Here is a 27,860-nt window from a genome sequence, read left to right on the forward strand (position 1 = left end):
TACAAAAATTAAAATGTCATTTGTCTTTATTAAATTACAAAATTCTGGACACAACAATTTGGACTTGAGCCCACAGACATTTAAACACGATACGTGTATGTTTTTTAACACATCACTACCAACGTTCACAGTTCGACTCCTGTTAGCGAGTTCCTAGCTGCCCCCAGCGGGAGGGGGGATGCAAAAGTCACCACGTTGGTTTCCGGGCTGACCAAAGAATTGCGGAGGAGGTTCCCTGGACACTTGAGTTGGAGGAGGTATAGTAGGTTGTCTACCAGTAGATGGACGTTGATTGTCCATAGGAAATGCCTGTTCATTAAGGGGGTTGTTGACTAACTGGTTCCCAACGTACAGTTTATCCAATACTAGTCGTACATTACGATTACCCTGCTGCTTAAGCTCAATCATTTTCGGGATAAGTTCTTTTCTCCTGTTGCTTATTTCAGTGGGGTATTGTTGGAAAACTGCAACGCCTCTTCTCCCTTTGAGTTTATCGATGGCAGCTGACCTTACCCGTTCATGGTCACTATACTTAGAAAACTTGGCAATAATGTTCCTGGGCTTTCTGTCAACCCTTTGTCTAAGCCTATGAACATTACAGAATTCAATATTTTGAGCATTGTCAATACCAAGTTCAGTATGTATAAAGTTTTTAACAACCTCTTCTGCATTTTCATTTTCAGGATCTCGAGACTCCTCAATGCCATTAAAAATGAGGTTATATTTCATTGAGTGAGCCTGCATTTCAAGAAGTTTTTCCTGTAGCATACCATTTTCAAACACAAGTTTATCTCTTTCAGTTTCTAAGCCAGACACCCTGTTTTCAACTAAATTATAATGGAATTCCTCATTAGTTAATCTATCTGATTGCTGTTTTAAATCATGCCTTATATCTTTTATTTCACAGTTCATTTTGGTAAAATGTGATTCCATAGCTGACACTCTGGCAATAAGTTCATCTAGCTTATCAAGTTTATTCAACCTTGTATTCATGAAGTTTATGGTTTCTAGAATTGTTTGTAGTGTGGAACTATCACATGTAGATATGGGTTGCTGATGAGTAGGTTGTGGAACTTGAAGAGAGTTATGTATAGGCAAATTTGGTACACTTGGGCCTGGCAGATGTTGAGTCATGTTGAACATGGGTGTAGTAGAAAAATTGCTTATAGGTGTGCTATGTTGCTGTTGTTGAATGGAGGGATGAAACATGGTTGGATTGGTACTTCTAACACCGTAAATAGACTCATTTGCATTCGCAATGACTTGAGATAGCTCGGGTGAACTAATGTTTACATTCGGTATGGGCGCCGCCATATTGCTATCGGGTGGGGTCTGAGTACTTTTTGATTTCCTTTTTCTCTTACGTGCCATAGAATAAATCCACAAAAATGTCTCATTTGATATTCATATTGATAACAAAAGCACATGATGTTATAAGATAATAGATATCTAACCAAAAAAGTCTGATATATAAAACATATTGACGGAGATCTAACTCGTCCGTCCACTCACTTCGCCTCCATTTCTCAAAACCCTTGTCAGTGATTGTTCCAGATGAATAATCTTTTCGTATTGATATAAAATATTTGTATCATCGGTTTAAAACAGAATTGATAGACCAGCAGGATTGATTTATTTTGATTTTTGGTTTTGGAGATATGATTATTTAATTATTCGCTAGATTCAGTATAGCCTTAGTCAGAGGTGTTTCAAAAATTTAAATTCAATACCATTTTACTGTCTACTCGTATCACGCATTGTCTGTTCTTTAAATGGCGGAAATTTAAATAGACGCAATTTGACCAAAATTTTAAAAATTTGGAATATATGACTTGAGATTGTTTTTTTTTTATATCTGAAGTGAATATGCGGAAGTTATTTATGATTCTAGGGCTTGTGCTCTTATGTGCAGAAATTTCGTGTTTTCTGAAACTCCCAAGGAACATAAAATTCCAATATAAAGGTATGTGGCGATGTTATGAAAATAAACACATTGTATGAAGAGAAAACTTTTAACAGTGGCTTTTTTTGGCAAACATTTTGACAGGAGATTTGCTTTCTCTATTTTTCAATCGTATTATTGTGATGGGTGGGAGGTAAAGGAAACGATGGACTTTCATTTATGTAGTTCATGCTGTGCCCAATTGTGTTTGATCAGAACTTTTTGAAAAGAAATTTACCTATATGCATACGAGCTATTTTAAACATATTTTGAAGAATTGTATTTTAGGGACTATACTTTCAAAGTAGGTTTTCTTGTTAGAAGTGTTTTCTCAGATCAAGCCAATAGATAAAAATTAAGCGTACCCCTCACCCCACCCCCTCCCTCTTAGACTTCAATCAATACAATCTGCATATCATCGAATATATGTTTTCCAATGAGAAAACTAAGCATTTCTAATGGCAAACAGTACAAGACACACCACCACATACAGTATTCTCCCATTTGGTACACTAGCAAAATGTGTTAGCCGTAAATAATTTGTTAAGAATTTAACAAACTATTTATCACAAACAAATCTTTCTGAAGTATGAATTAATCCCTTGTAAATTAATGATGCAAATCATCAAAGCCTACTAACATCACGCTTTACAATTTTAATTTAAACAAAATATATTTGATAACATAATTCGTACTAAAACTTTAAACGTAGTGCAATACAGATATAAACAAATGTTAAAGAAAATTTATAAATAGAGAGCAACCATTCATTTGTGTAACTAAAACAGGACTAGCAATAGAACAAATTGTGACTGGATGTAAATAGTGAGTCAGACAGTAAAATAAGGACGAAATATGAACTTCCTTGAGGCCTCTTGCGTGATTTTTAATCTAAGCATTTGTTTTTTTTCTTTTAAACGGGGAATATGTGTAGGGAACCAGGCACGATGATACTAGATTTGTATTTGTTTTTTTATATCTTATTTCATGATATATTCCTTCTCTTAAATCGCAATTGATAAAAAGAACACACACATGATAAGAGGGAAGCGAAGTCAGATCATATTAGACAACGCTCCACCTATAATCGTGATACCCAAATAAGAAGAGATGACCTTTTCAGGGCGTAACATATATCAGTTATCACGTTCATGTTCCCTTTAAATATGTTTTAACTTATAATTACACAAATGGTTAAGGTTATGGAACAATATATACTATAGTAAACCAATATGTCACGTAAGGCTAAAAAATGGAACATTTTGTAGTAGCAAATTACACAACGTCAATGAACTTTTTTCCCTTTAAAATCAATTTATCATTAAAAGGGAAGTATTGGTTATAATTTTCGTGAAATACCCGATATAGGTTACAGAAAAGGTAAAGGGTTTGTAAACTACAGTGAAACCAGCCTAGACCGAACATTTTTGGGACTAATATATTTATTTTGTTTATGATTAAGGTATTAAGTAATAAACTTGTTTAAAATGTAAATCAAAGTACTCATGTGAAATTGATGGGGACTTCAGACGTTATCTGCTTGTTGTGGTTTTCGGATTATTCAGGAGTCGGTTATCAAAAGTGTTACCGTATATGTTTTGCTATTTGTTGTATTCGTTTGTTAATTTGTCTACTACTAATACAAGCTCTATGCAGTGACAGATGTTCGTTTCCTCTCTTACTTACCGCTGCAGACAGGCCTATCGAAATTCACGGGTGTTATTCAAATCATACGTCGTTTGACAATTGGATAACGTCGGGTAAAATCACTCGCTTTTCCCGACTGCAAGATTCTTTTTTAGAGGGCTAGCTGCAGCGTCTAGAGTGAATTTCGAGCGTAAGACGTTGTTCGGAGTTTGCTACTTATACTGAATGAAACAATACTCAAATTATACGATATGAAAAATAAAAGATGTCTGTGCGTTGGTTTGTTCATAACAAATTTTCATTTAATTATATCCATGACACAGATTAAAAAAAAAACCAAACTTTGCAATCACGATAGTCTGATGACTTATGCAGTTGAAATCAACAGAAAGATTTTTGCTAATAGTTACTGAATATTTGATATATGCATGAATATATGGAAGCCATTTATCAGTTCAATTTCCTTAATAACGGTATAAATAAAAGTATTCATATTCTGTGTCAATATTTACTTAAACCTCAATATAGTAATAAAAATAGTATGAAAAAAAAAGAAATTGACCAACAATGACCATCATTTCTTTGCTTATGCAATCAGCTAGGTTACTACAATTCTTGCTTAGAGTTATACGCATATTTTGCATAATGGTACTGTGCCTCGCACAATTGTAAGATTGTACCGAACTTAACATATGTAACTTTTAAGAGGACGAAACTAGAAGCCAGAGAAGTCCAATTAAAAGTTATGAAACTACTTAAAAAATGACAAAAAGTAGTTAAAGTAATGTTCAAAATAATTTCCCTACCCAGACATCAAAATACGAAACAACTTTTGACTTACAATTTGACTTTAATATCGGTCATATGACTAGTGCAATGGTTACTGAAACTTCGTTTTCTACGTCTCTAGATAATAGCCATTACCATCTACTTAAACCTCAAAATAGCATAGTAATAAATAAGGTTTGAAAAAGGGTAATTTGGTACCAACAATGACTTGGACGAAGTGTGTTACAAAAGTTTTCCATTGCAGATTAATGGAGCATGCAAAACTTCCCTGAGGATTTCTACAATATTCATATAACTAATCAAACGTTGCAGACAACATGCCACTTTTGACAATTTGATAAATGCAGACACTTTAGTTACCTTAATTGAAATACCTTGATGCAAATATATTTAAATATATAGCATTTTGGCCTCTTTAGAAATGTGTTGTTAACGAAACTGCTCTAAAACAGGAAGTACATATAAATTGATTTTTTGTTTGAGATAAATAGGGATGGAGGTTGAAAAAATATATTTTGAAATTTGCGTACGAAATTAATTTGAAAATATTGATTTGTAGAACTATTTTTGCGAGGTGATATCAGGTCCGGAAAGATTCTGGTGACTGCCATGTCAATTCTAATCTTCGATCTTAATTGACGATATGTACGTACATCAGGTCCGAGAAACTAAAGTCATTAGAAAATCAGCGAAACCTCTGAACTGCTGCAAGTCTTCAAACTCTCTTTCGCTAGACAACACAATGAAATCAGACTTCATGATCTTATCCACTCATTCACAGTCCCACCTGAGATCAGAACAAAATAACCCCTATATACATTCGAATGTAATCAACATGTTTTTGTTTATTTTTAATATCTTGTTGATTTAGATGTCGTAGATGCTAAACTCTTACAAGGTTCAAGGACCAGGCGGTCCGTCGGGGGTACATCCCATCCTCAGTGGTACGATTTAGACCTGGATGTCGATGGGTCCAATATAAATCTTCACTTGACTAGAAATGATGATTTGAGCACGGATGTACCTACATTAACATTGAACCAAGGCGTACTTACTGAAATGTACCTCAAAGACCAAGAGGTATTATCATAATTTTACCTTAAGTTACTTAAAGGTAAACATCTTTATCTTAAGAAGTAGAATCCAAATTACAATAATTCCTATACCACACAAGCGCAATTAGTTTTGATAACTCAAGATAAATGCAAGATAAAACGAAATGCTCGTCCAAAAATATTTCTTTTTGCATATTTACCTTGGTCATCATGCCGTTGCTTATTCCTACAATTTTTGCTTTGAGTTATACGCATAGTTGGTATAATGTTAATGTGCCTTTCACAATTGCAAGATTGTACCGAACTTACCATGTGTAATTTTTAAGAGGACGAAAGTCGAAGCCAGAGAAGTCCAATTAAAATTTATGACACTACTTTGCAAATGACAAAAAAGTATTTAAATAATGATTAAAATAGTTCCTTTCCTCAGACATCAAAATACGAAACAACTTTTGACTTACAATTTGACTTTATTATCGGTCGTATGACTAGTGCAATGGTTACCAAAACTTCGTTTTCTACTTCTCTAGATGATAGCCATTTCCACAATGTTACCAACCCTTTTTGGTTTCATATTTCCGCGTGACCAGATGCGTCATTTCCGCATATGGGCAGGATAGTTCCTGTTTCTCCGAAATCAGACTCTCAGTGATTTTAAAGTCACACGTTAAGTACTTATTGATAATGAGAACGAAATATATAATACATTTGGTACATGTATAGGTAAAAGGCTGATCATATTCCAAATATGCTTCGAAGTTTCGTGATTATGAACATAAATCAAATGATAAAAAGGCATGTTTTCCCTTCACAGGAATCTGTTTTCTACCAAGATGTTGCCAATGCTGCTTCATTTGTTGTACAGTATAACAGATCTAAATCTCAACACGTGGTAAAAGTTAAAATAGATAATTATATAGAAATAGACAATGTATTACATTCCAAAAAAGTCGACTCATATTTTTGTTCGTATGCCGCTCACGCCAGAATATTGAATTACTAGTACTAATAAAATAAAGTTGTCTTCTTTAAGTTTTCAATATGGAAAATGGTATTGCCCATATTTTTCTTCTCGGGTCTTCAAATTTTGCACATGTTTGATAGATGTATTCGGATACTTGTTCCTCTCCACCATGTTGGCACATTGGTGCTGGTACTGCATTCAATTTTCTATGTGGGTGTTGATTAAGTATATTGTGTCCAGTTCTCTGTCTGGAGATGATGACTTTCTCGGATATTGTCAGCTGATGGTAACCGTCACATTGTTGAGATGCATGAAACATAGGATGTCGTGATCTTAGCTAGAGCAAAAGGGTAATTTTCATGCGCTTGTTTTACCTCTTCCTTTTCTAGTCTATCTGCTCTGGTTATCTTTGCCTTAAATTCCACATGAATTCCACAGTGAGATTGAATCCATTGCACAGCACTACTTTAGGGATGCTTAGAACGATCATTGGCAAGGTTTTGTTGCTGGCCTTTGTTTGGGGTACATTCCGATACAGATTTGTATCGTATCATATGTTTTTTTTGTATATCTTCCGCAAATAAATCTGTTCGGAACTGAACATGAATAAATGCAATCTCCTGCGCAAACCTAAAAAAAACCATTGAATTCCTGATTTGTACATGTGTTTCCTTTCGGTTTTAGCTCTGTTAAATCTCTGACAGAACCCTAACATTACAATATCATAATCATGCTTCTGAACGGAGGATAAAGAATGGTAGTGGACGTTGAGGAATTCTATAATGATATGACTATACAATGCCGTCTTTAAGGAAAGATCCTTAAAATATCGAAATTAGAGAATAAAGTTTTTTGGAAGATTAAATTTATCAATTAATTTTGAGGAAAAAATCATCGACTGTAGAATAATTGTGGTATTTGGTTTAGTGTACAAAGGAGATTTATGGTACACTATTTGAGCTCAGTTTTTATTTTGCTTTATTTTGATTACAGTTTGGAACATTTCATTTCAATGGAAATGATTACATCCTTCAGAAAGATCTGAGAAACACAGAGTCGTTGTTCTCTGGTGAAAACCGATTTGAAATCATCAAAGAAAATAAAGAGAATGTCAACTTAGACGATTTTCTTCAACCCACAGGTAGGTTCTAATAGGATAATTGATTAAAATTAGTAAATAACCAAAATATGATAACGAGTTACATCTACAAGCGTTCTAATCATAATTAATTATATTTTTGTTATTCACAATTACTATTTGATTGCTCCATTTAATACATATATTTCATAAAAAAATTCATTATTTTTAACATCAATTTTAGATTTTGTAATCGTTGCATGGACGTTTTATGCTTTTTTGTCATTTGTCCCATTGCATCGAAATATATATATGAACACTACCATTTATTTAAATTATGAACTTGATATAAGAGAAAACTGAATGGCGATACTGATTATGTAAAGAGTAGATGTTCAAACCAAGCGGCAACACTTTCAGAGTTTTACTTGTTGAAAGCAATGCGAATTATAACAAACCCAGTAGTAAAATTGACATAATCAGTTTTGGATCTGAAGACAAGAGAGGTAGATTATGTATACTTTCTCAGCTCAATATTGAAGGAGACCAAAATGTCAATTCATTTTTAGTTTGTAGGTGTTTGCTTTCAGTTAGGTCTTTTACTAATTTGTTTTTTTGTTATTGTTGGCGTCTTTTTTGTCTTGTCGTGTGTGCTGTACCATTGGCCTAATCTGCTTGTCATGTTTTCGAACACATTTTTTTTCAATTCCAATAATTCAAAAGCAGTCATGGATTTTTTCAGTGCTGAAATGGATGTCAACTGTTATGGCTGCAAGATGTTAAGCCAACACACAAATACCGAAAATTCATTTGTTGAAGTAAACATATGATAAATTCTCTTACAATTATGTCCCATACCGTCAAATATATTCCAACCACGACTGATACTTAATGGCTGTAAATTTCAGGCGCGTTTAACGCCGATGGAACAAGACTGCGACATTTAACGTTTGTCATAGTAACACTAATCATAGACAAGTTTGTTAAGTATTGCAACCAAATGGAAGAATTCAAATTTTATATAAATTGTAAGTCAAGTATTTCAGTTTCAGAGGATATATAGGTATGATCATGATAAATAATTTATCAGTCAGGGTTTAGTATCATCTGAAGTGCCACATATGAGATGAGAATAAAACTTGTACGGCTTCTTATTTATAGTTTATTTTCAAATTAACATAACTAAAACAACTGTATAATACTAATGGAAGGCGTATTCTTGTGTCAAGTTAGATCAGTTCGTGTGCATGGATGCATTACGCCTGTAAGCACACTTCCTCGTAAACCATAAAATGTTGCCAGATGTTTGCAAAAGGAAAATTATCAAACTTTAGGCGTTTTCGTTAAAGTGTTCCAAATAGGGGTTTTTGGTGGGTAGGACATAGTTTGGTGGTTGAATCATTAATTTATTAATTTTCTTCACAGCTACCAAAATCTTGAATTGACTTTTCACGTTAAATATGAACACATCTTTTCCCCATTTTCCATTGTTTTATTTATATAGATATTGAAAAAGAGAAGGTACACAAGCTATTAACAAGTCACCATAGACAGAAAAGAGCAACAGGTTCAAACCAAGTAGAACTTCTTATTGTGTGTGACTATGCTGTGTATAAATTGTGAGTAGACTATTGGTAAGGTGAACCATTACCTATTACAATGTACATTTTGTGCACCTTGAAAAGATAGTATCCAAACATGTTATTTCTGGAGTAAATCAAAAAGTAGAAAAAAGTTGTAAAAGGTTCCACATTTAATATAGAATAATTAACAAATCCAAAAATATCACTTGTCACCAAAGCCTTGAGTCTTTGTTTTGAAATTAATGGTGTAATTGACCTTTAAAAACAATGTTGAAATTATCTACTTCAAATGCAAGACAAATATATTTTAAGTGTTTCATTTAGTCGAACGCGGTACGGGAATGTACTGAAAATGCCTATTTATGTTTGACTATCTGTTCAAATCTTGTACTTCGTTTGTTATTTTTGTCTCTTTTCTTTTTCATTTGCTACGAATTACAGACTTTCGAATTTATGTCAATGCTGATTCATGTTTATTTAAACTTGTTGTCTATTGACTTTTGAACACTTCACCTTGGACGCTATTATTTGATTTGTCTTTCAACAAAAACATAATTTGATGACATGATATTTTATAGTTGGTATGATCAGAGTGACAAACCAACAACTACAGAAAAAGAAGCCGAAGCTGAATCTTCAGTTAAACAGTATTACGCATTTGTCTTAAACGGGGTTGGTAAACATGATTATCTAATATAAAATTTTTGGATATAAAACCATGCACCAATTACACCAGGATCTTTTTAAGCTCACTGAACTAGCGTCAGAGATCAGAGTAGTCCATGTTTGGAATTGTTCTGCAATAGATTTAGTCAATGAAGAACTGACAAAAAAACACTGTTCTTGAGAAACAGACTGACCATAATATTGGCAAAAAAAATTGAAGTGTCAGGAGAAATAAAATACGTCATAATCAAAAGATGAGACCTGAACGGTGAACACTGGAAACAAAGACGTACACAATAAAAACCGAATAAAATAAGTTACATATAAACATTGAATATAAGGAACATATGACGTTAAATGAAACACTAAAGCGCTAGCAATATGAATTCTTGAAGCGAATCTGGAATAACATCAAGAGTCCGAAAGCGTAAGCGTTTCCTAATTCACCAGAACGTTTATATTTCTTAATTTAAATATATCAAGAATTGTTAACTCATGACAGTTTTAACAAATTTCCCTTTCTAGAATTTTCTTAAAACACATATAAACATTGACAAAATAGTTATGAAGTTATCGTACGAAATTACAAACAAATAATGTTTTATTTTTCGTGAATTTTGAATTAAAGTTGTATGTAGTCTTTTAGAAGCGACACATGGAATAGCGATTGTATCAACAAAATTTTGTACGACGTCACAGTATAAAACTGTTGTCAAACTTTCATAAAAGTGAGGTTTATTTCAATATAGTTGATAAATAACCCTACGTTGATGCTGTAGTATGACATATACGAATCCAGGTAATGCAGTTAGGTCATACAACAACGCATTCTTCAAATTAATTTGTAATAACATTTTATCATTTTTTCAATTCAGATGGATGCAATGTACAAAAACATACAAACCACTTCATATTCTATTAGTATTTTGTTCGCTGGTATTGTCATATCAAAGGTATGGTATATGTACAAAATAATCGTTAAATTGGTGGAATCATAAATCGGTCAATTTTTGTTTAACCTCTATTAATCCATCGATGAATCTACCTTGTGAATTCAATCTACGGTAGTGTTATCGATAGTGACAAATATCATATGTTCAATAGTATATATCGGCTTTTTAAGAATGGATAGTAATATACATCAACCTCTGTATAGTAATTTTCATCTTACATAAAAAATCACAATTTCCTGATTTTTACAGCAATCACTTTCAATCTCGTTATAGAGCACTGTGTTTTTTTTTATTGAATACATTTCTTATATCTAAAAATCTACATTTACTTAAATTGATTATAGAAAAGGGTATTTTAATATTTTATAATGTAATTGTTAAAAATCCGATTACCAAATTTTCAGTTGGATTACTTTCCTAAAAAAGGACAGTCCACGCATGAGGAGAACGAAAATCAGAATCATGATGTACAGATACAACACATAAAAAACAGACAATATAAAGAATGCAATCACGTACACCAAACACGATTTTTACAAATTATTACAGTTCTACTTTTATCATAAGGACCAAAGAATGGTATAAAAACGTATCTTTTTGCAGACAGCAGGCGATTCAACATGGACTGAAAATATAAAGAATACAAGTGCAGTACCCAACACAGTAAATTCAAATCAAGGTCTTAATGATTTCTCTTCATGGACGAATGCAAACTCTGGAAGTTTACCAAACCATGACCATGCTATGTTGTTTACTAGGTATTACAGAGAATGTAGTCTACTGTAAACTAAAAAAAATAATGCGTGCATTAATTTTTGCGATTTTGCCATTCCCGATATAACTTATCGATCACTTATCGGGCAAAAATTTTACTCCCTAAGGAGTTTGATCGATAATTGTTAACAGAGATAATAAATTATCGATCAAACTCCATACAGATTTTTGACGATGATTTTGATAAGTAAAATGTGATTGATTTTTATTGATACGTGATCGGGCACCATTTTGGTCCTGTTTACTATTCATGAGGTATTTTAGATATCTGAAAAATAATTTTTTTGTCGTTTGTAATGCTATTTAATGCCATTTTGCAATTTTGAGAATAATCCTATGGTAGTTATCTTGACAATCCCGTTATGCATTTTTTTATTATTGCTGTTTTGAATAAGTCGTGTTAATCGCAATAATAAAAACACTGCAATAATTGCTGAACTAACAGTAGTCTGGTAATTCTTGTTAGATACTTGTCATACTTATATTTTGATGAATAAATTAGCAGTGGTTAAAACCATTACATTTTCAATTCAATTTTCAACCATTAAGGCTGGAAAAGAAATGCAACAAAAATGCTTGTTAAGAAACCTTCAATGTATTTTACACAAAATTTGACAATATATATATTCATAGGTACGAACTAGAATGGAACGGCTCAACTGGAAATGCAGGTAAATTTATTTTCTTGACGTGGTCAACCTACAACTAATTGATAAAACCCACATAAAGTTACATTACTCATAATTAAATACTTTCTTTGCATTTGTTACTTGTTTTTGTATGGTGTTATGGTAGGTTGACATATAAATCTTGAAGCTTTTTATTGATTTAATCCTAGTTTAAATGGACTATTATACATTATTTTTATTTTTCTAAAAAAAAAAATTTATTTAAAAAACACTATATATAGTCGTGTAGCACATCTTTTTGCCGTTGAATGTTCTTTATGCACTAAAATTGTTATAAATATTATCCCCTTTAAAGAGTAAAAAAGGATTGTATATATATATATATATATATATATATATATAATGAAAAATATAAATATTTAGGACTTGCATTCCTCGGAACAATTTGTGGCTCACAGCGCCAATCCATAGTGGAAGATAAATTTAATTTCATCATAATAACAGTAGCAGCTCATGAACTTGGACACGGGTAAATATGTGCTAAGGAACAATTTTCTTTATAGAATGACATGGGTAATATGCTTGTGATGGGGAATGGTTATATTGATGGGGAATAACATAATGTATGGAGGATGGGTATTTTTAATAGGAAGGATGGGGAAATTTGTACTTTTAAAGTATTCATTGTTATACAAAAATATTAGATTTTATTAGAAATACCAGTTGAAATATAAATAAATTAATGGAAATGAAATTTATTTCGATAATGTACACATTTTAAACCAAATATGCAATGGGGATTCTATGGGGGATGGGGATTTTCGTATGGAAAATGGGGAATTCTCAATTTTACACCATTTCAGAGCTGTAGTCTCCTACTATCTTCTGGGTTATTGGTTTACTGTTCAAAATCTTATGTAACATTGGTACGTTTGGTGGATGACAAAATGTACTAACTCGATCTTTTTAGTTCTTCGTCCAATAAGATACAAAAATTAAATGTGCTTCTGATCTAGGTGAAAACTTGACAATTCATTTCAAGTAAGCAATGAGCTGGCCAAATCTTTTTTTTTTCGACAAATGCGTTTATCAGGAGTGTCATAGCTCGTTCTAAACGAGGGGATATGATGACTTTTAGTCTTTGAACTAAAAACGAATTGAGTTATGAACAATGTTTAATTTAATTTCCAGAATACTTGTACAACTGTTAAAATACTAAGATAAAATATTTTACTAAGTCATCAAAAATGTAATGTACTTTTTAAGCCTTAGCGCCAGTCATGATGGAGATGGGAATAATTGTTTCGCAGATGATGCTTATATTATGGCACCATCATCAGGAGTACACACCGGACAAAAGGCCACACATCCTTGGATATTCTCAAATTGTTCTACTGACTACTTTACTGCAAAAATTAACCTTCTCGAATCGTAAGTTATGGGCATGTCATTATTTCATATAACCAGAAAAAGAAATACTAAACAACACTTTGGTACATTGCTTTCCAAACATATCATTATTATCAATTCAAACATTATGTATTACATAATTTACAACGTAAAATAGTTATGTTACGAACTAAGTGAATACAAAGTTGAAATAATAAGCTTCCTGTTCGGAGTTAAAAAAAATTACCCAAAAGTTTTATGATAGCTTGAAATGCTAGTACCAAAAAATAAAAAAAAGATAAAATTATATCGGTAGAATGTATTGATGATGTATAGAAAGTGAATAAGAACGATAATTAAGTACCATAAAAAAGTTCAAATAATCGGTTACTTACAGGAGCAATGAAAACTGCATGAAGATTTTAGGATCTGGCTTCGACCCAACAGCTTTAACTCCATACGATCAAAACCTTCCAGGATCAGTGTATAACGCTGATACACAGTGTATGAAGATGTACGGCAATGAATCGTATTTCTGTAGGGTATGCCATTTACATTTAGCAGCTGATATTCTTTTATAATGCTTTCTCTATTTTTCAAGACCGCTTATTGCTTACTTTTAAACATCTTAAAATAAAATATGGCGAGAAAGTAAAATTGAATCAAAGCGATTTATGACGACATATAAATATCATCGATCAATAGCGTTTATGAAAAAAAATAGAACTTTCGAGATTTAAGGATAAAAGAAACACTGGTATTTTTGCTTTGGCTAATTATTTATATTTATATAGGCTTTTGTTCATTCAGTACCCTTATGCCAACGACTACTCAACAATATGTAATATTTTGTATTGTCGAGTTCCAGACGAGGGCGTATGTCGTGGAATAGTCGCGGGAGATGGTACTCTCTGTGATAATAAAAAAGTAAGCTGAACTTTATGTATTTTCTGATTGAGAAATACGCTAAATTAATACGATGTAGTAGCAATGCGTCATTTGAGTAAAAACTATACAAATTTACACATAATTAAGTTACAAAACACAGATATTTCATTAATTGTAAATACGAATAAACATTCTGAAGTTGTATCTTCTTTATAGAAAGTTGATCTGGTACATGTGAAAAAAAAACATCGGATTTAATAGGGAGATGCAAACCAAACGTTTAAGTAATAATTTCAACCTTTTTAATTGTTCTTAATCTTTAAATTCTCATACAAGCTCACAGGCGATTTCCATTCACAATATAACCTTAAACCGACTCAATCGGAACTACTCGTTGTTCATAGAAAAAGTGGGTATATACTTGGAGTGTGGGGTCAGTTACAGATACAATTCTAAAATGCCATTGTTGTACTGGACTAGTTGAATATTTAGAAACAAAAAGTCCTTTTGGTCATCCATTCGTCCTTAATTTCTTGATTTGTTGTGATCTTTAAATTGGATTTAAACGATAACTATTTTGTTGTTAGGATTGTTCAATTTCTGGCACAAAATACGACAAGAATGTAGTCTCTTCTGCATGATAGTTTTTAGCACAATGACAGTGACCTCATAGATTAACATTATACTGTAAATTAAACTGGCTTTGACTGAAACTATTAGCAATTACACATTGTGTCCTTTCTGACCCGTTAAGATATCGATGATATTTTATATTTGACCGCATGGATATCAACATTAAGTCATATTTACAGTGACTTCAACGGTTAAAACTAGAAAATCCTGATTATAAATACTACACAAATGTTATGTCAAGATATTGACATACTGTTTCTATCTATAAGAATATTGGAGATATGAACATTTTACCAATAGTTTTAGCAAATTTGATTGGCTGCTGATCTACTTTCTGCTTCCATCATTAACCTTGCTGCCATCTTTTTTATCACTTTACACAGATCTGTATTTCTGGTATTTGTAAGGAACATAGCTCTGCATCACAGGGAAATGGTACGTACTACATGAAATTATAAAATCTGAAAAGGAAAAAAGCGAAAACAAAACAAAACAAAAACAAAAGTAATCTGCATTGAAACACAAATTCATTTTTATTACTACATTTATACACACAATAATCACTTAAATTACCTTATATGGCAATTTATTTAGACAAACGTATATTAATGGCAAATATACCTACTTTTCCGATACTCAAAACAATGCTTCCGAAAGTTACCTTTTGATATTCATAACGGTACACATTCCGCATTCATTAACTTGAACTTTTGATTCAGATTTGACTTACGAAATAAATCTGGGAAACTCAATTTTATCATTGTTTTACCACGGGCTGGACATTTATGTTGCATTGTTTTACCCCGAGTGAGAGCAAGGGGTTAAATAATGACACAAATGTCCAGCCCGTGGTAAAACAGTGATAAATGGATTTTCCGTGATTTCTTAAATGAATAGTTACTTCATATATTAAATGGACGCAACCTATGTGTTGCACGAAATGTTGGCCATGTGTTTATCACTTTTTTTTACCTTGGCTATGAGCTTTGAAACACATTATATTGGAATTTGTTATAATATTTGCCCCGTTACGTAACAAATAAAAACATTAATTTATTTAACTGCAGAAAATTACATTTCGTAATTTTTTCATTTAAATATGTATTTCTGGTACACCCATTTTATGTGATATTTCTCGCTTGACATTTTGATTACTAGAGATATTACACGGCTGATGTCAGCTGTTTATATTCACGATAAAACTGTTAAATCTATCAAAAGTATCAGATTTAATATTAATTGGTTAAATATCTAACAGGTATTTGACTAAAACTCACTCAGAGGAAATAAATTCTCTGTCTAAAAAACACTCATGTCAGCTTTGTGCATTTATCAATACCTCTTTTACATGTTGTATGTGTTCCATAAAGCATGATATCGCATGCACTGAACCGTCATAATTGTATAGTGTTGGGCTTAGATTGTTCCGGTTTTAAGGACTTAGGCTTGCATGTTGAATATTTTGTCTTTCGTCTAACTTGCATTTGACTTTTCATAAGCAACTCGGCGGATGTTTTGCAGAAAAGCAGAGGATGCTTACCCTACCGGTGCACCTGATCAATGCCCCAGTGTTCAGTGGAGTCCAAGTTGCTCATTTACTTTCGTTACTTTGTATGTATTATTTTGGTTATCTTTGGTTATGTTCTTTGTTGTATGTTTCTGTTTTCCACGTTTGGTCTTTGTCCCTGGATTACATTATTTTGATTTCCGCTAGAATCTTGTCCCTTTGATAACTCTTACTAAATCTTAACCACATAAACATTTTCTATTACTATTACCATATACATATTGAACAGTTAATTAAAATACAATCAGATATGGGTAACAAGAATGAAGTGATTAAAATAGTTTTTCTTTTTTAGCGAACTGTTTATATGGCGATAATAGGGGTAAAATTTTCAGTAACAACTGGACTTGTGCCGACATGGTTCAACTGGCTCCAAGTAATTGTGACTCAGTGCCCGAAAAATGTTGCGCTTCATGTGCGGATTATTTAAATCCAACAACAACAGATGCATCGGTTATTAGAACAACATACTATGAAACAACACAAACTGACATGACCACATTTAAGACCGACACAACCTTAACTCATGAGACTTCAACGCATAAATCTAATGAACTAAGCACAACACAGGCACAAATGAAAACACAGATTACTGAATCCCCGACTACTCTAAAAATAACTGAGGAACTGAGGTCAACACAAATGAATGAAGCACTGATTACTACACATATTACCCATACAACGGCGACAGCAAAAATCAATGAGAAACAGACGTCAACACAAAGTACCGAGACACCAACCTCACGACAAAAGACAGAGGGATCGACAATTACAAAAACTACCGAGGCATCGACTATAATACAAATGACTGAGTCTACGATATCGCAAAACATGACCAAGGTACCGACTTCAACACAAATTACTGAGGCTACGATGTCACCACAAATGACAGAGGGATCGACAGTTACAAGAACTGCCGAGGCATCGACTATCACACGAATTACTGAACTTACGACATCGCAAAACATGACCGAGGTACCGAATTCAACACAAATTACCGAGGCTACGACACCACCACAAATGACAGAGGAACCGACAGTTACAAAAACTGCCGAGGCAACAACTTCAAAACAAATGACTGAGGCTATGACGACATCAATATTAATTGAAAAACAGACAACACAAATGATCGCGAAACCAACGACAACGCATATAGATGAGACAACAATTATTACTGACACAATAACAACAGGAAAAGGTAACGAGTCATCGAAAACAGCCCAAGTTAGAGAAACGACGACAACGCAAATGACTGAAGAATCGGCGACATCACAAATTAGTGGGATAAAGACTACAACAAAAGTATCTGAAATATCGACCACAACACAGTCATCTCAGACAACAACAATTGAAGTTGCCAAGAAGACACCATCCGTATCGCGCTTTACTGAAATAGACACGACAACTCATAAGATTGATACACGTTCTCCAACATCAATAACCAATCTATCGACGACACCTCAAATAACTGAGACATGGAAAACATCACCAATCACTGAAATGCAGACAAAAGCACAGCCTAAAGCATCAACACTGCATGTCGAAACAACTAAACTGGAAAGTGAAACGGTAAAAACATCTACAGTGACAACGCAACAAACTGACAGAGTAACTATACGGGATATAACTACAAAACATGAAGATGAGGAAAGAACAACGCAAACATCAGTAAAGCTAACCGAGTTAATTAGTATCACACCGACTAAGCAGGACAAGACACCCACAATACAACATTTTACAAATCCATCTATAGATGTTGCGTATACTGAGTCGGAAACATCTCCCAAAGTGAGCACAAAGTTTGAACGAACAACAATGGCTTTCACGTCCGAGGCGATAGCAAATGCTGGCACTACGTCGACACTGATAAAAACAACGGTTATGGCTCAAACAACAAGTAAGGTATTGCGTAAGCTACTGAAAAATTTTATAATGATCATTTTACGTGCTACATAAATACATCTCACATCGTCATAAATTACATGAATATTTTTCATCCATCTGTCCGTCTTCTTGTGAGCACTAAATCCAAATTACTTCCGTTGATATCAACACAACTTCCAATATGATGAACATAACATGTAAATGTGTTTGCTGTAATGAAAATTTGATTTGATATCTTTAAAAGAGGGAGGGTTAGTCATGATTTCTTCTTAGCAACCCCCTTTAATGTTTGACCAAACTTGCTCCGTAAAAATTCTATAAATATGTACAGAATATTATTTTCTATTTAAGTTAACTATAAAAATTTGGGAAAGGCAATCTCTGCTACTGATTAAAACCATATTGATGACATCGAAACGACACTCTACGACAAAATGCTCATGGTTTTGTTATAGGACATTTTCAGGGAGCCATGACTCTGACAAAGGAATGGAGCCCTGCATATAGTAATGAAAGTAGCACAGAATATCAAAGTCTGAAGAAAATCTTTACTGAGCAGGTACATTGGTATAAAATAGCAATCAGAATAATTTATTAAACAAAGAGTCATCTACGGTTAACAAGTTTCTGTTTTTTCTGTTGGTCGGATATAAACTCCCATCATTGTATATTTAACTACAAAAAGCAACCAATGAAGTTCTAATAGAAATGCCATATTCAACACTTTGACTACCAAATGGTAAATTATTTTATACATGTATATACGGGATAATTAGGAGCGTTATTGATGAATTATTAGGGGTTCATCATCAAAGGAAGTCACTCAATTTTATGCAAGCAATTTCACTGTGATCGTGTATTGTTATAGATAATATCAAGATATGAATACAATAATTACCTTAAGAAATAATAAGATATACAAGTATCGAAATTAATAATTGACAAAGATATTTTTTTAACAAGCGGCCTCAAAGAAGCAACTAATTGTAACACGAAATTAAAATCTCTGACCTTTTTAAATTTCTTTGTCTGATGCCACTGTAAGTAAGATTTTTCGTTTTTGTATTTTGTTCATCGGCCAACGAACAAAATATACGAAATAAGATTATCTCAAGAAGTATATAACTTCATATTTTGCATTTCAGTTAACAGAAATGTATAGTAACAGTTCATTAAAGGAGGAATTTGTTGATATAACAATTACAGGATTCAGGTTTGTAATATTTTTGTTGTCTATTTCAATGAAGTGGAATTCATACCTCGTGTTAAAGAGTCGATTAACATATATGTACAATCCAACCATAAATGTTTTCAGACAAATTACACATGTATTACGATTCCCCGAACTTATAGTGATAAACAATCAAATTTAAGAAAACTGCTAAGAGGAACACCACACATACAAAGTATGACAAGCCAGAGCCATTTAATTATTGATTCCATAAGATTTCATATAGTTTGGTACTGACATATATGGCAGTAGCTTGGACCATGTCATAGATTTGGATATAAAGGACCGATCAAATACCTAAGACATCCTACTTGAAAGATCGGGGGAGGGGGTCATTCATGTTTTTTCCGCTAATCTCCAAACCCCGAGGTAATGACTAAATGTCCTCTGGACCACAAAAATAATCCTTGAAACTGGCACTTGGTTTGCATTTATAATTATTTTTGAAATATACTTTTTATTTTATTCATCTTTTTGGCAATCATTGGGAGAATTTTAAAGTCTCTAATACACTTCACTTAAAGTAATTAATATCAACAATATTCTTTTATGACACCAAAGTATCGGTGGAAATTCAGTGCCTGTCCAGTACTACTTTTTCGTCTGACGCGGGTCAAAATTCCTTAGAGGTATTAGGCTAATTAAAAAAAAACTTCCATGTTGATATACGTATTATAAGCAGCCTATTGTTCCAATAAAATTACCGTTAACAAGTAACACAAATAATTATTACCTTTTATGATATTATATTTACGACGTCTGAAATTCGGCATACTTATAGTCATGCTATAAAACTATATTTGATTCGACATTCATATGGTTATCATAAGGTTTTTATATCCATTCTAAATAACAGAGAAGGTAGTGTCGTTGCTGATTTCATCCTGGAGCTTAGTTCTGGGTCTTCACAGACGGAGCAAAATATAGTAACAATTACACAACAAGCCATTCAAAGCATCATATCAGATCCATCGTCTAAACTTGACCTTATTGCACAGGTCAACGCACAACTTCTCAATATTACGGAAGTGATAGGTACGTATAGTGGTTTTTTTTTTGTGTGCGAGCTACTGTAAGTCCATGTCTATTTTGACATCCATGATTCGTGAAGAGTGACATTATTCATAATAAAAAGGATGAGGGGTCTCGAATGCTGAAATTCAAGTGTTAAATATGTTGTAACCATTTTGATCTTGATGTAGATTGAAAAATGTAGAACATTTTCTTTAAGTGTAGAATAAATCGTACAATTTGACGTTTTACATAATTGGTTGCCGTTATACCAATTCTAAAAATGACACTAACGAGACATGACATGAAACAGCTTACACATTGAAAACAGATGAAGTCATATGAAGATATAAATTTACTTATTAAATGAATGTCTTCAATTTTTTAACAGAATGTACGAAATAACTCGGTTTGCTGCTGTTTACACGAATATAATGTGTAAACTGGGTCCAAAACCAGATTATTTCGTGAAATTCAATTACTGACAGGTGGAAGTCTAAATATTGATAATTAATTCGTAAATCACGGAGTACGGACAAATCGCCGTAAATATCGTCATACTACCAGGCTATGTTATACAAAATAACATGGTTTGTTCGAAAGAAACAACCAACCAGAAAGCTTGTAACAAATCAAATTTAACTAGATATAATGGTTAAAACAAAAGTATAAACAAATATGGGAAAGCTTAATCAAATATAAATGTACAATAATCTTTTTAATCTGAATGTCCCCTACAACTAGATTAAAATGATCTCCTCGTGAAATATACGTGTTTTGAGAATATCGTTGGGTTCATGAAAGTTGGTGATAGTCAGCATTGGTATGACAAAACCACACAAACTTTCCAAGACCTACACTTCAACTAGAGCACTTGAGTTGACTGGTTAATTTTGTTTTTTGTTCAATGATTTGCAGTAGATACGACAACAGCTGGAGCAGCTACAGATCCAACAAAACAAAACTCAGGGGACATTGGTAGGTACATATACAATTGCAATTATCAATACACATAAGTAGTTAAAGATTGTTTTTCAGATAACAGAGGACAAATTTATTTGAGTTCGTATTCGTATCGGACATGAAAATAACATTGTAATTGTTTAAAAAATAGTCGATAGTTACTCTATTAACATATTATTTTAGTTTAGAAAGTAATGCTTGAAATAAAAGATCTATTCTTTCAACGTTGTACATGACATGGTAAAGGAAATGTATCTTAGACAGTTCCTGGACAAAATACGGACACATTCGAATTTAATATACACGGATTTCAATTTACGGAATGAAATAGCGGAATTTTAGATGACTCGATTTTGTTTTGTTATGACGATTGGTTATTCCTCTGGTTGTACTTTCTACATTCGATGTACGGCTTCCTAGTCATGCCTTTTTGACATCTGAACCATTATTTGGTTAGCCATTTTGCGCCAAACGACTCACCAGTCATTTTTATCATATTAGAATGATTTACGACGTCGGTTCGTGTCATCCCACTTCGAACAACTTCCACTGTCAATTCATGCTTATTCGTGCCATTTAAATCATGGATATATTCCAATTTTCGAAGATGACAAATTGTTTATACGATAATATGAATTTGAAAATAAAAAAAAATAAATATTGGTCTTCTGTTGACTTGTAAATATAGGAGCACACACACACACACACACACACACACATATATAGAAGGGTCTGAAAAATTCCCAACGATGTTACAACTGTCAAATATGCCTAGCCTAGCCTAGCTGGCCGAGTGGTCTAAGGCGCTGGACTTTGGTCAGGCGGTGTTTCCATAGGTACAAGTTCGAGTTCCGGGGAGGCAACGACCAAAAATTTGCATCGCAAATTTTGACAGTTCTAACATCGTTGGGAATGGTTCAGACCCTTCTATACGTTTACATATCTTCCCTGTATAAATTTGATCCGATGGAGCAGTGTAGCGAAAAGAGTCGTCACATTCTGAGACGTTGTATATATATATATATATATTTGCCCTTTCGTTTGTTTTTCTGGTGTCATTTATGCACACCTGTTCAAAACGTTATCATGTTTATCGGTGACATTACAGTCGATTTGAAATAATTTTATTTTTATTTTTTTCTAAAGAAAAAAGGTAAATGATTTATGACTGGCATTCAAATATGTGATAAACGGATGAATACACGACCATTTTAATATTGTCACTCAGGCTAAAGCCCTTTAGGCAAATATCAAGACGTGGAGCTGATAACAATGACAATATTATAATAGGCTATGTATAAATATGTAAGTGTTTCACAATTATTTGCATAGAGACATATCGCTTGTAATCACGTGACTATATTTGAAAAATACAATGAATACATCAAATATGGTTACTACGACTGAAAGAAGAACATTTGTAATTTTAGATCAGTTTACAATGTTTGCGAGGTACATTCACAAGGACTATAGGTATTATAAAAATATTTGCTTCAATCCGGATATTTTCAAGATTAAAAGTAATTTATATTTCAGAAATCAGTCTGATAGCAGGTATAGTATCGGCTACAGTTTTGCTTTTGATAATAATCATATTGGCTCTTGTCATAGTAATAAGAAAGAGGTCGAAGGGAAAGAATATTACCAGTGAAAACGATTCTACAAACAGTCAGGTATGTGCTAAATGTCTATTTTTTTGATGATATCAGTATAATAATTTTGTTTCAATTCCCTGAAAAGTAATGCATCCTACCCTTACCCTTACCCTACAGGTGCTCCTGGTCCATGCTCCCGGGTTTTAGTGGATTCCGAGTTGTTCATTTGCTTTTTGCTATTTTGTATGTATGATTTTAGTTGCTTTATGGTCTTTGTTGTGTATGTCTGTTTTTCATGTCTTGTCTTTGTCCCTGGATTACATTCTTTTTATTACCCTATAACCTTGCTTCCCTTGACTACTCTATTCTTAAAACGTATCGATTGCGACACTGTAACATGATTGACATGTTGCACAGAAAGAAACAATGCACGTGGTAATAAGATGTGACAATTTAAATATAATCTTAAATTTTCTGATATTAAACGACTAAGTGGAAAAAATATGACGGAAAATAACATAACAGTTCTTTCATATGTATACGGGCAAAAAAACCGAAGCGTCAATAAAAGGAAATTTCAGATACCTCAAAATCCAAGTACATAACCTAAACGTAAAAACATGAAACAGAGACGGTCTGCATTTACAATGTAACGGTCTGAATAGAATACTATTGCATATTATGATAGACTATGAAGATCTTATCTGTAATCTTATAGTCTTTTAACAGAGAAAATATATTAATTTTATCCTAAAAAAAACAAACAGTTTTCTTTTCTTTTCAATGTATTTTGTCAGTGCTTAGTTTTGAAAGAGTAATCAAGGGAATCAAGGTTATAGCGGTAATCAAAAGAATGTAATCCAGGGACAACGACCAGACATGGAAAACAGACATACACAAAAAAGAATATAAAGTAACTAAAATCATACAAAGTAACAAAAGTAAATGAGCAACTCGGACTCCACTAAAAACTGGGAGCATGGACCAGGTGCACTGGTAGGGTAAGCGTCCTCTGCTTTCCTAGAAACACCCGCCGAGTTGTTCATAAAAAGTCAAGTCCGGGGTAGACAAACGAGGAAAGGAAAACTATGACCTGTCACAAAAAGACATTCGTCGCATAAATGATATATTTTTGTGACATTAAAACATCTTTATAATAAACAGTCTGAAAAGTTTTCGCGCTTGAAATTGCTATTTATGATTTTATGTAATTAATACATATACTGACAAGGATTAATCAATAGTCGGTATGTAAAAAAGCTCGTACGAAGCTTTAGTTTTTTATTTTGGAGATGAGCGAAATAGATGTTTCAAGTTATGTATTTTGGTTTAGAATGTTCAGCACGTACATGTATTACATAAACATGCACTTTGTCCATCAGTGAAAAATGAGTTGGGATATCCAAATCGCATTACTTTCATTTGTGTTAACATTTATAGTTTTCTTTATGAAACTGGTATCTCTCTACTGATGCGTTATCCATTATCTCGCATATCGAAACTTGTTACAGTTTTGCTTTTTAGATAGGACTATGTTTCCATAATAGTGAAATTATTCTATGATAATTCCTTTTTATCATTGTTATAGAATGTATTCAATATGATATTATACTATATTCAATTAGTTCAATTTGTTAGTTTTCTTTTACTGTTCCCCACACATGAAAACTTGAAACGAAGCGAGCGGATACTTTCCTTCACGGTGGACTTTACTGATGCTAAAATATAATAAATTTGGATACAGTTAACATTTCAAAAAGACAACAAGCCCACCAGGATAAAAAGTGAATGACGAGTAATCCCATACACCACTTAGGAAAAACTGGGTTGATCATCATTTAACTTTAATTGTTCGTATATTTTTCGGTTCCTGTTTAATATTATTGTTTTGTCGTTTTCTATGCTTAGTACTTGGCCCTTGCCTTTATGGTTACTGTTGATGTTATATTCATACCTGCCTTTCCGGAGAAGGGTATAAAAGCTCATACCAATTTATTATTGTGTTAATGCCTGAATACTGGGGAATATTATCCCTAATTGAATTCTTATATTTCACGAGTTTGCGAGTGCAATATGTATTCTACAAGAATATTGTCCTAGTAGAATCTTGTATTGAACAAGTTTACGAATGCAATATACGTTCTACGAGAGATAATATCCCCAGTATTCATGCAATTACTCTTTTATTGTATGGTTATTTAATTCAATCTTGTTTGAGACGAATTTGTTTCTCATATAACGTCACGAATTTTAACTATATATACACTACTGCAATATGGAAAATTATTAACCAACTACCCAAAATACGTTAAAATATATCAAAAACTGACCAATTGATATGAATCCAAACCGGGCATCTATACGGGGCCAATATAAAAAAAGAGGGCCTATATGGATCAAATCAGGGCCAATACGGCATCATAACTTACGGTCGTTTGACACCGCCATTTTGAGTTAGAATTAAATTTCATGAACTTTCATCACTAGGACTAAAAGCTGCAGAAACACAAAACAAAAAAATATTCCATTTCATACAAAAAGGATATTTAAGACTGATCAATGCAAATAAACCAACATGTCCTTGGTAAATAACGAAAACAACTGTTCTACAAATCATTTAGTCGAGTTGGTTAATAAAATTGTCAATAAATATGTAATTTCAACCTATAACAGGGCCAATATCAAATTACATATCTATCAAAATATATTATTGCATGCTGACGTTGCATTTTTTGCTATGGGGAAAGTACACTGCTATACAGCTGTATTCGTAGTGATATGAAATCTTTGACCTTGATATGTATTTTTGCTGGATCTGTACATCCACAGTATGTAACAGGCGATTATAATAATAACATTTTCATATATATTTACTACTCAATTACCATTTAAATTAGGTACAATCTTCATAAGTAAACAATTGAAAGAATTCTGTAATCTGGTTACGCCTCTGCATTTTTCCTTTAACCGAAAACGGGATTTGAATACTTAAAACTCACCTTGTACAGTTAACGTATGTAAACAGCTAAAGAACATTTTGGGGATTATTGCACTTGTATAGATGTTCATTTATATGCGATAAATTCATCACTGAATATATCTATCCTTTTCAGACAATGTATCACAGATACCGGGGATACGATAACCATGGACTGGTTCCCGATTATTCTGCTATATATAATTCGCACAGAGAGCATTACATTGATAGCGGAATGCCATTATACCAAGGTCATAAAAACTTTCAAGATAGTTTGCCCAGCAGTACACAATTCTATTAATTGTCTTGATATGAATAAAATATAGATGAGAAAAATATGCAAACAAATAAAACGTTATGCGTAATTGATTTATTAAACAATTTATGTCATTTTTGTGTGAAGTGTCAGTTTCTGTAAGAATTAGGCAGTGAAGTAGGTGAATTATTGAATGAAAAAAAAAAAAAAAAAAATTAAACAGCACCATTTTGAAAGTTCAATTTGACTATCTGCATCATCAGAAACATGGAAAAAAAGACAAAATTTCCCATATCACTATGATAAATTGAGTGAAATGCACTGAAAATGAACATTTCAAAGGCAGATAACTCTGTGAAAACCCCTTATTGTTCTAACAGTATATTGAAAAAAAATCTGAGCAAATCCAGTGATGCAGAGATCAAATAATATTTTTTGTATAGAGCATCCTTTAGTGAAATTATATTGTCAAAAAATGGGGTGTCGGCATAAATGTGTCTGATTTATCTCAAGTTGCCTGATTCGAAAAAAAAATCTTTAATAACTGTGAATCAACCGTCTCTACAGACTAGTACCCACTTCCTGACTTACTACGTATCAAGTTTCATCCTACTTGATGATAGCGATTCTTTAATGAAAGGAAGAAAAAAAACAAAAAAAACTCACGACATGAGCACTGCTCATTGAAAATCTTCGAAGCTGTTTACAATATTATTCTTGTTTGCGTAGAGAGGCGATGTTAAATATTGAGTGTAGCAGAGGTGGCAGAAGTGAACTAGCGAAAATATCCTCTGAAGGGGTGAATAACTACATATTTTTCATGTATGGCTTGATTAAGTTTGATTACCGTTTGTATTAGTTTATGCACTGATATGAAAATAAGTAAACTTTCCTTTCTATGGACTGCCAGACTGATGGAAGTGCTAGTTTACATAATTATCGTGGCGGACATAAGAGCTAAAACAAAACAAAATCTTTACTTTAAAATTTGCGATATTTGAAATTGTCATATAAAGAATGATTCAAAGTACACCACCTCTGAATGAGAAAGGAACATATGTTCCAAAATTGAAATAATAATGATAGGAAACAAAACAAAACACGCATACTTTCAAAATGTAAGGCCAAATATCTAAACAAGTCTGTACAGAAACTTGTGAAACATAGATGTTAAGAACAGGCAGACTAAGTGCAAATTCAGAAATTAATGTGTGCATTATTTGAGATTAGTCTATCAACTTTCAATTAAAACATTTGACTTCGTGGAAAGAGATCAACCAACTGCAAAGAGTCATTCTGCATTACCCATAATAATTCTGAATGTACAGTTACTAGAGCCGCACATCTAATCTACGACTCGTATTTGTTACAACTGATCAATACAGT

At 32.8% G+C, this 27,860-nt stretch overlaps 1 protein-coding gene across 7 annotated transcripts; it reads left to right on the forward strand.

The window, feature by feature from the left end:
- The first annotated feature begins 1,585 nt into the window (after positions 1-1,585).
- On the forward strand, positions 1,586-26,583 carry LOC148599624 (uncharacterized). 7 transcript variants are annotated; one of them, XR_015917573.1, is made up of 22 exons: positions 1,587-1,963; positions 5,250-5,458; positions 6,248-6,325; positions 7,391-7,538; positions 8,980-9,094; positions 9,637-9,730; positions 10,600-10,677; positions 11,281-11,435; positions 12,085-12,122; positions 12,504-12,609; positions 13,347-13,511; positions 13,867-14,011; positions 14,280-14,396; positions 15,374-15,425; positions 16,853-18,454; positions 18,897-19,000; positions 19,587-19,654; positions 20,529-20,707; positions 21,602-21,661; positions 23,183-23,418; positions 24,230-25,091; positions 26,355-26,583. XR_015917573.1 is itself a non-coding variant. In XM_088556972.1 (21 exons), exons 1-21 carry the CDS (start codon positions 1,867-1,869, stop codon positions 26,517-26,519), a joined length of 3,912 nt encoding a protein of 1,303 aa, XP_088413098.1. In that variant the 5' UTR covers positions 1,586-1,866; the 3' UTR covers positions 26,520-26,583. The 7 variants fall into 7 exon arrangements, 4 of the variants coding, with proteins under 4 accessions (XP_088413098.1, XP_088413099.1, XP_088413102.1 ...); XM_088556972.1 differs by lacking the exon at positions 24,230-25,091 and having other exon boundaries at positions 1,586-1,963; positions 23,183-23,319; XM_088556973.1 differs by lacking the exon at positions 24,230-25,091 and having other exon boundaries at positions 1,586-1,963; positions 21,605-21,661; positions 23,183-23,319.
- The last annotated feature ends 1,277 nt before the right edge of the window (positions 26,584-27,860 follow it).

This window comes from Perna viridis, chromosome 13 (assembly GCF_037379345.1).
Source record: "Perna viridis isolate PV_CMFRI_1.1 ecotype Kerala chromosome 13, ASM3737934v1, whole genome shotgun sequence".
NCBI classification, from domain to species: domain Eukaryota; kingdom Metazoa; phylum Mollusca; class Bivalvia; order Mytilida; family Mytilidae; genus Perna; species Perna viridis.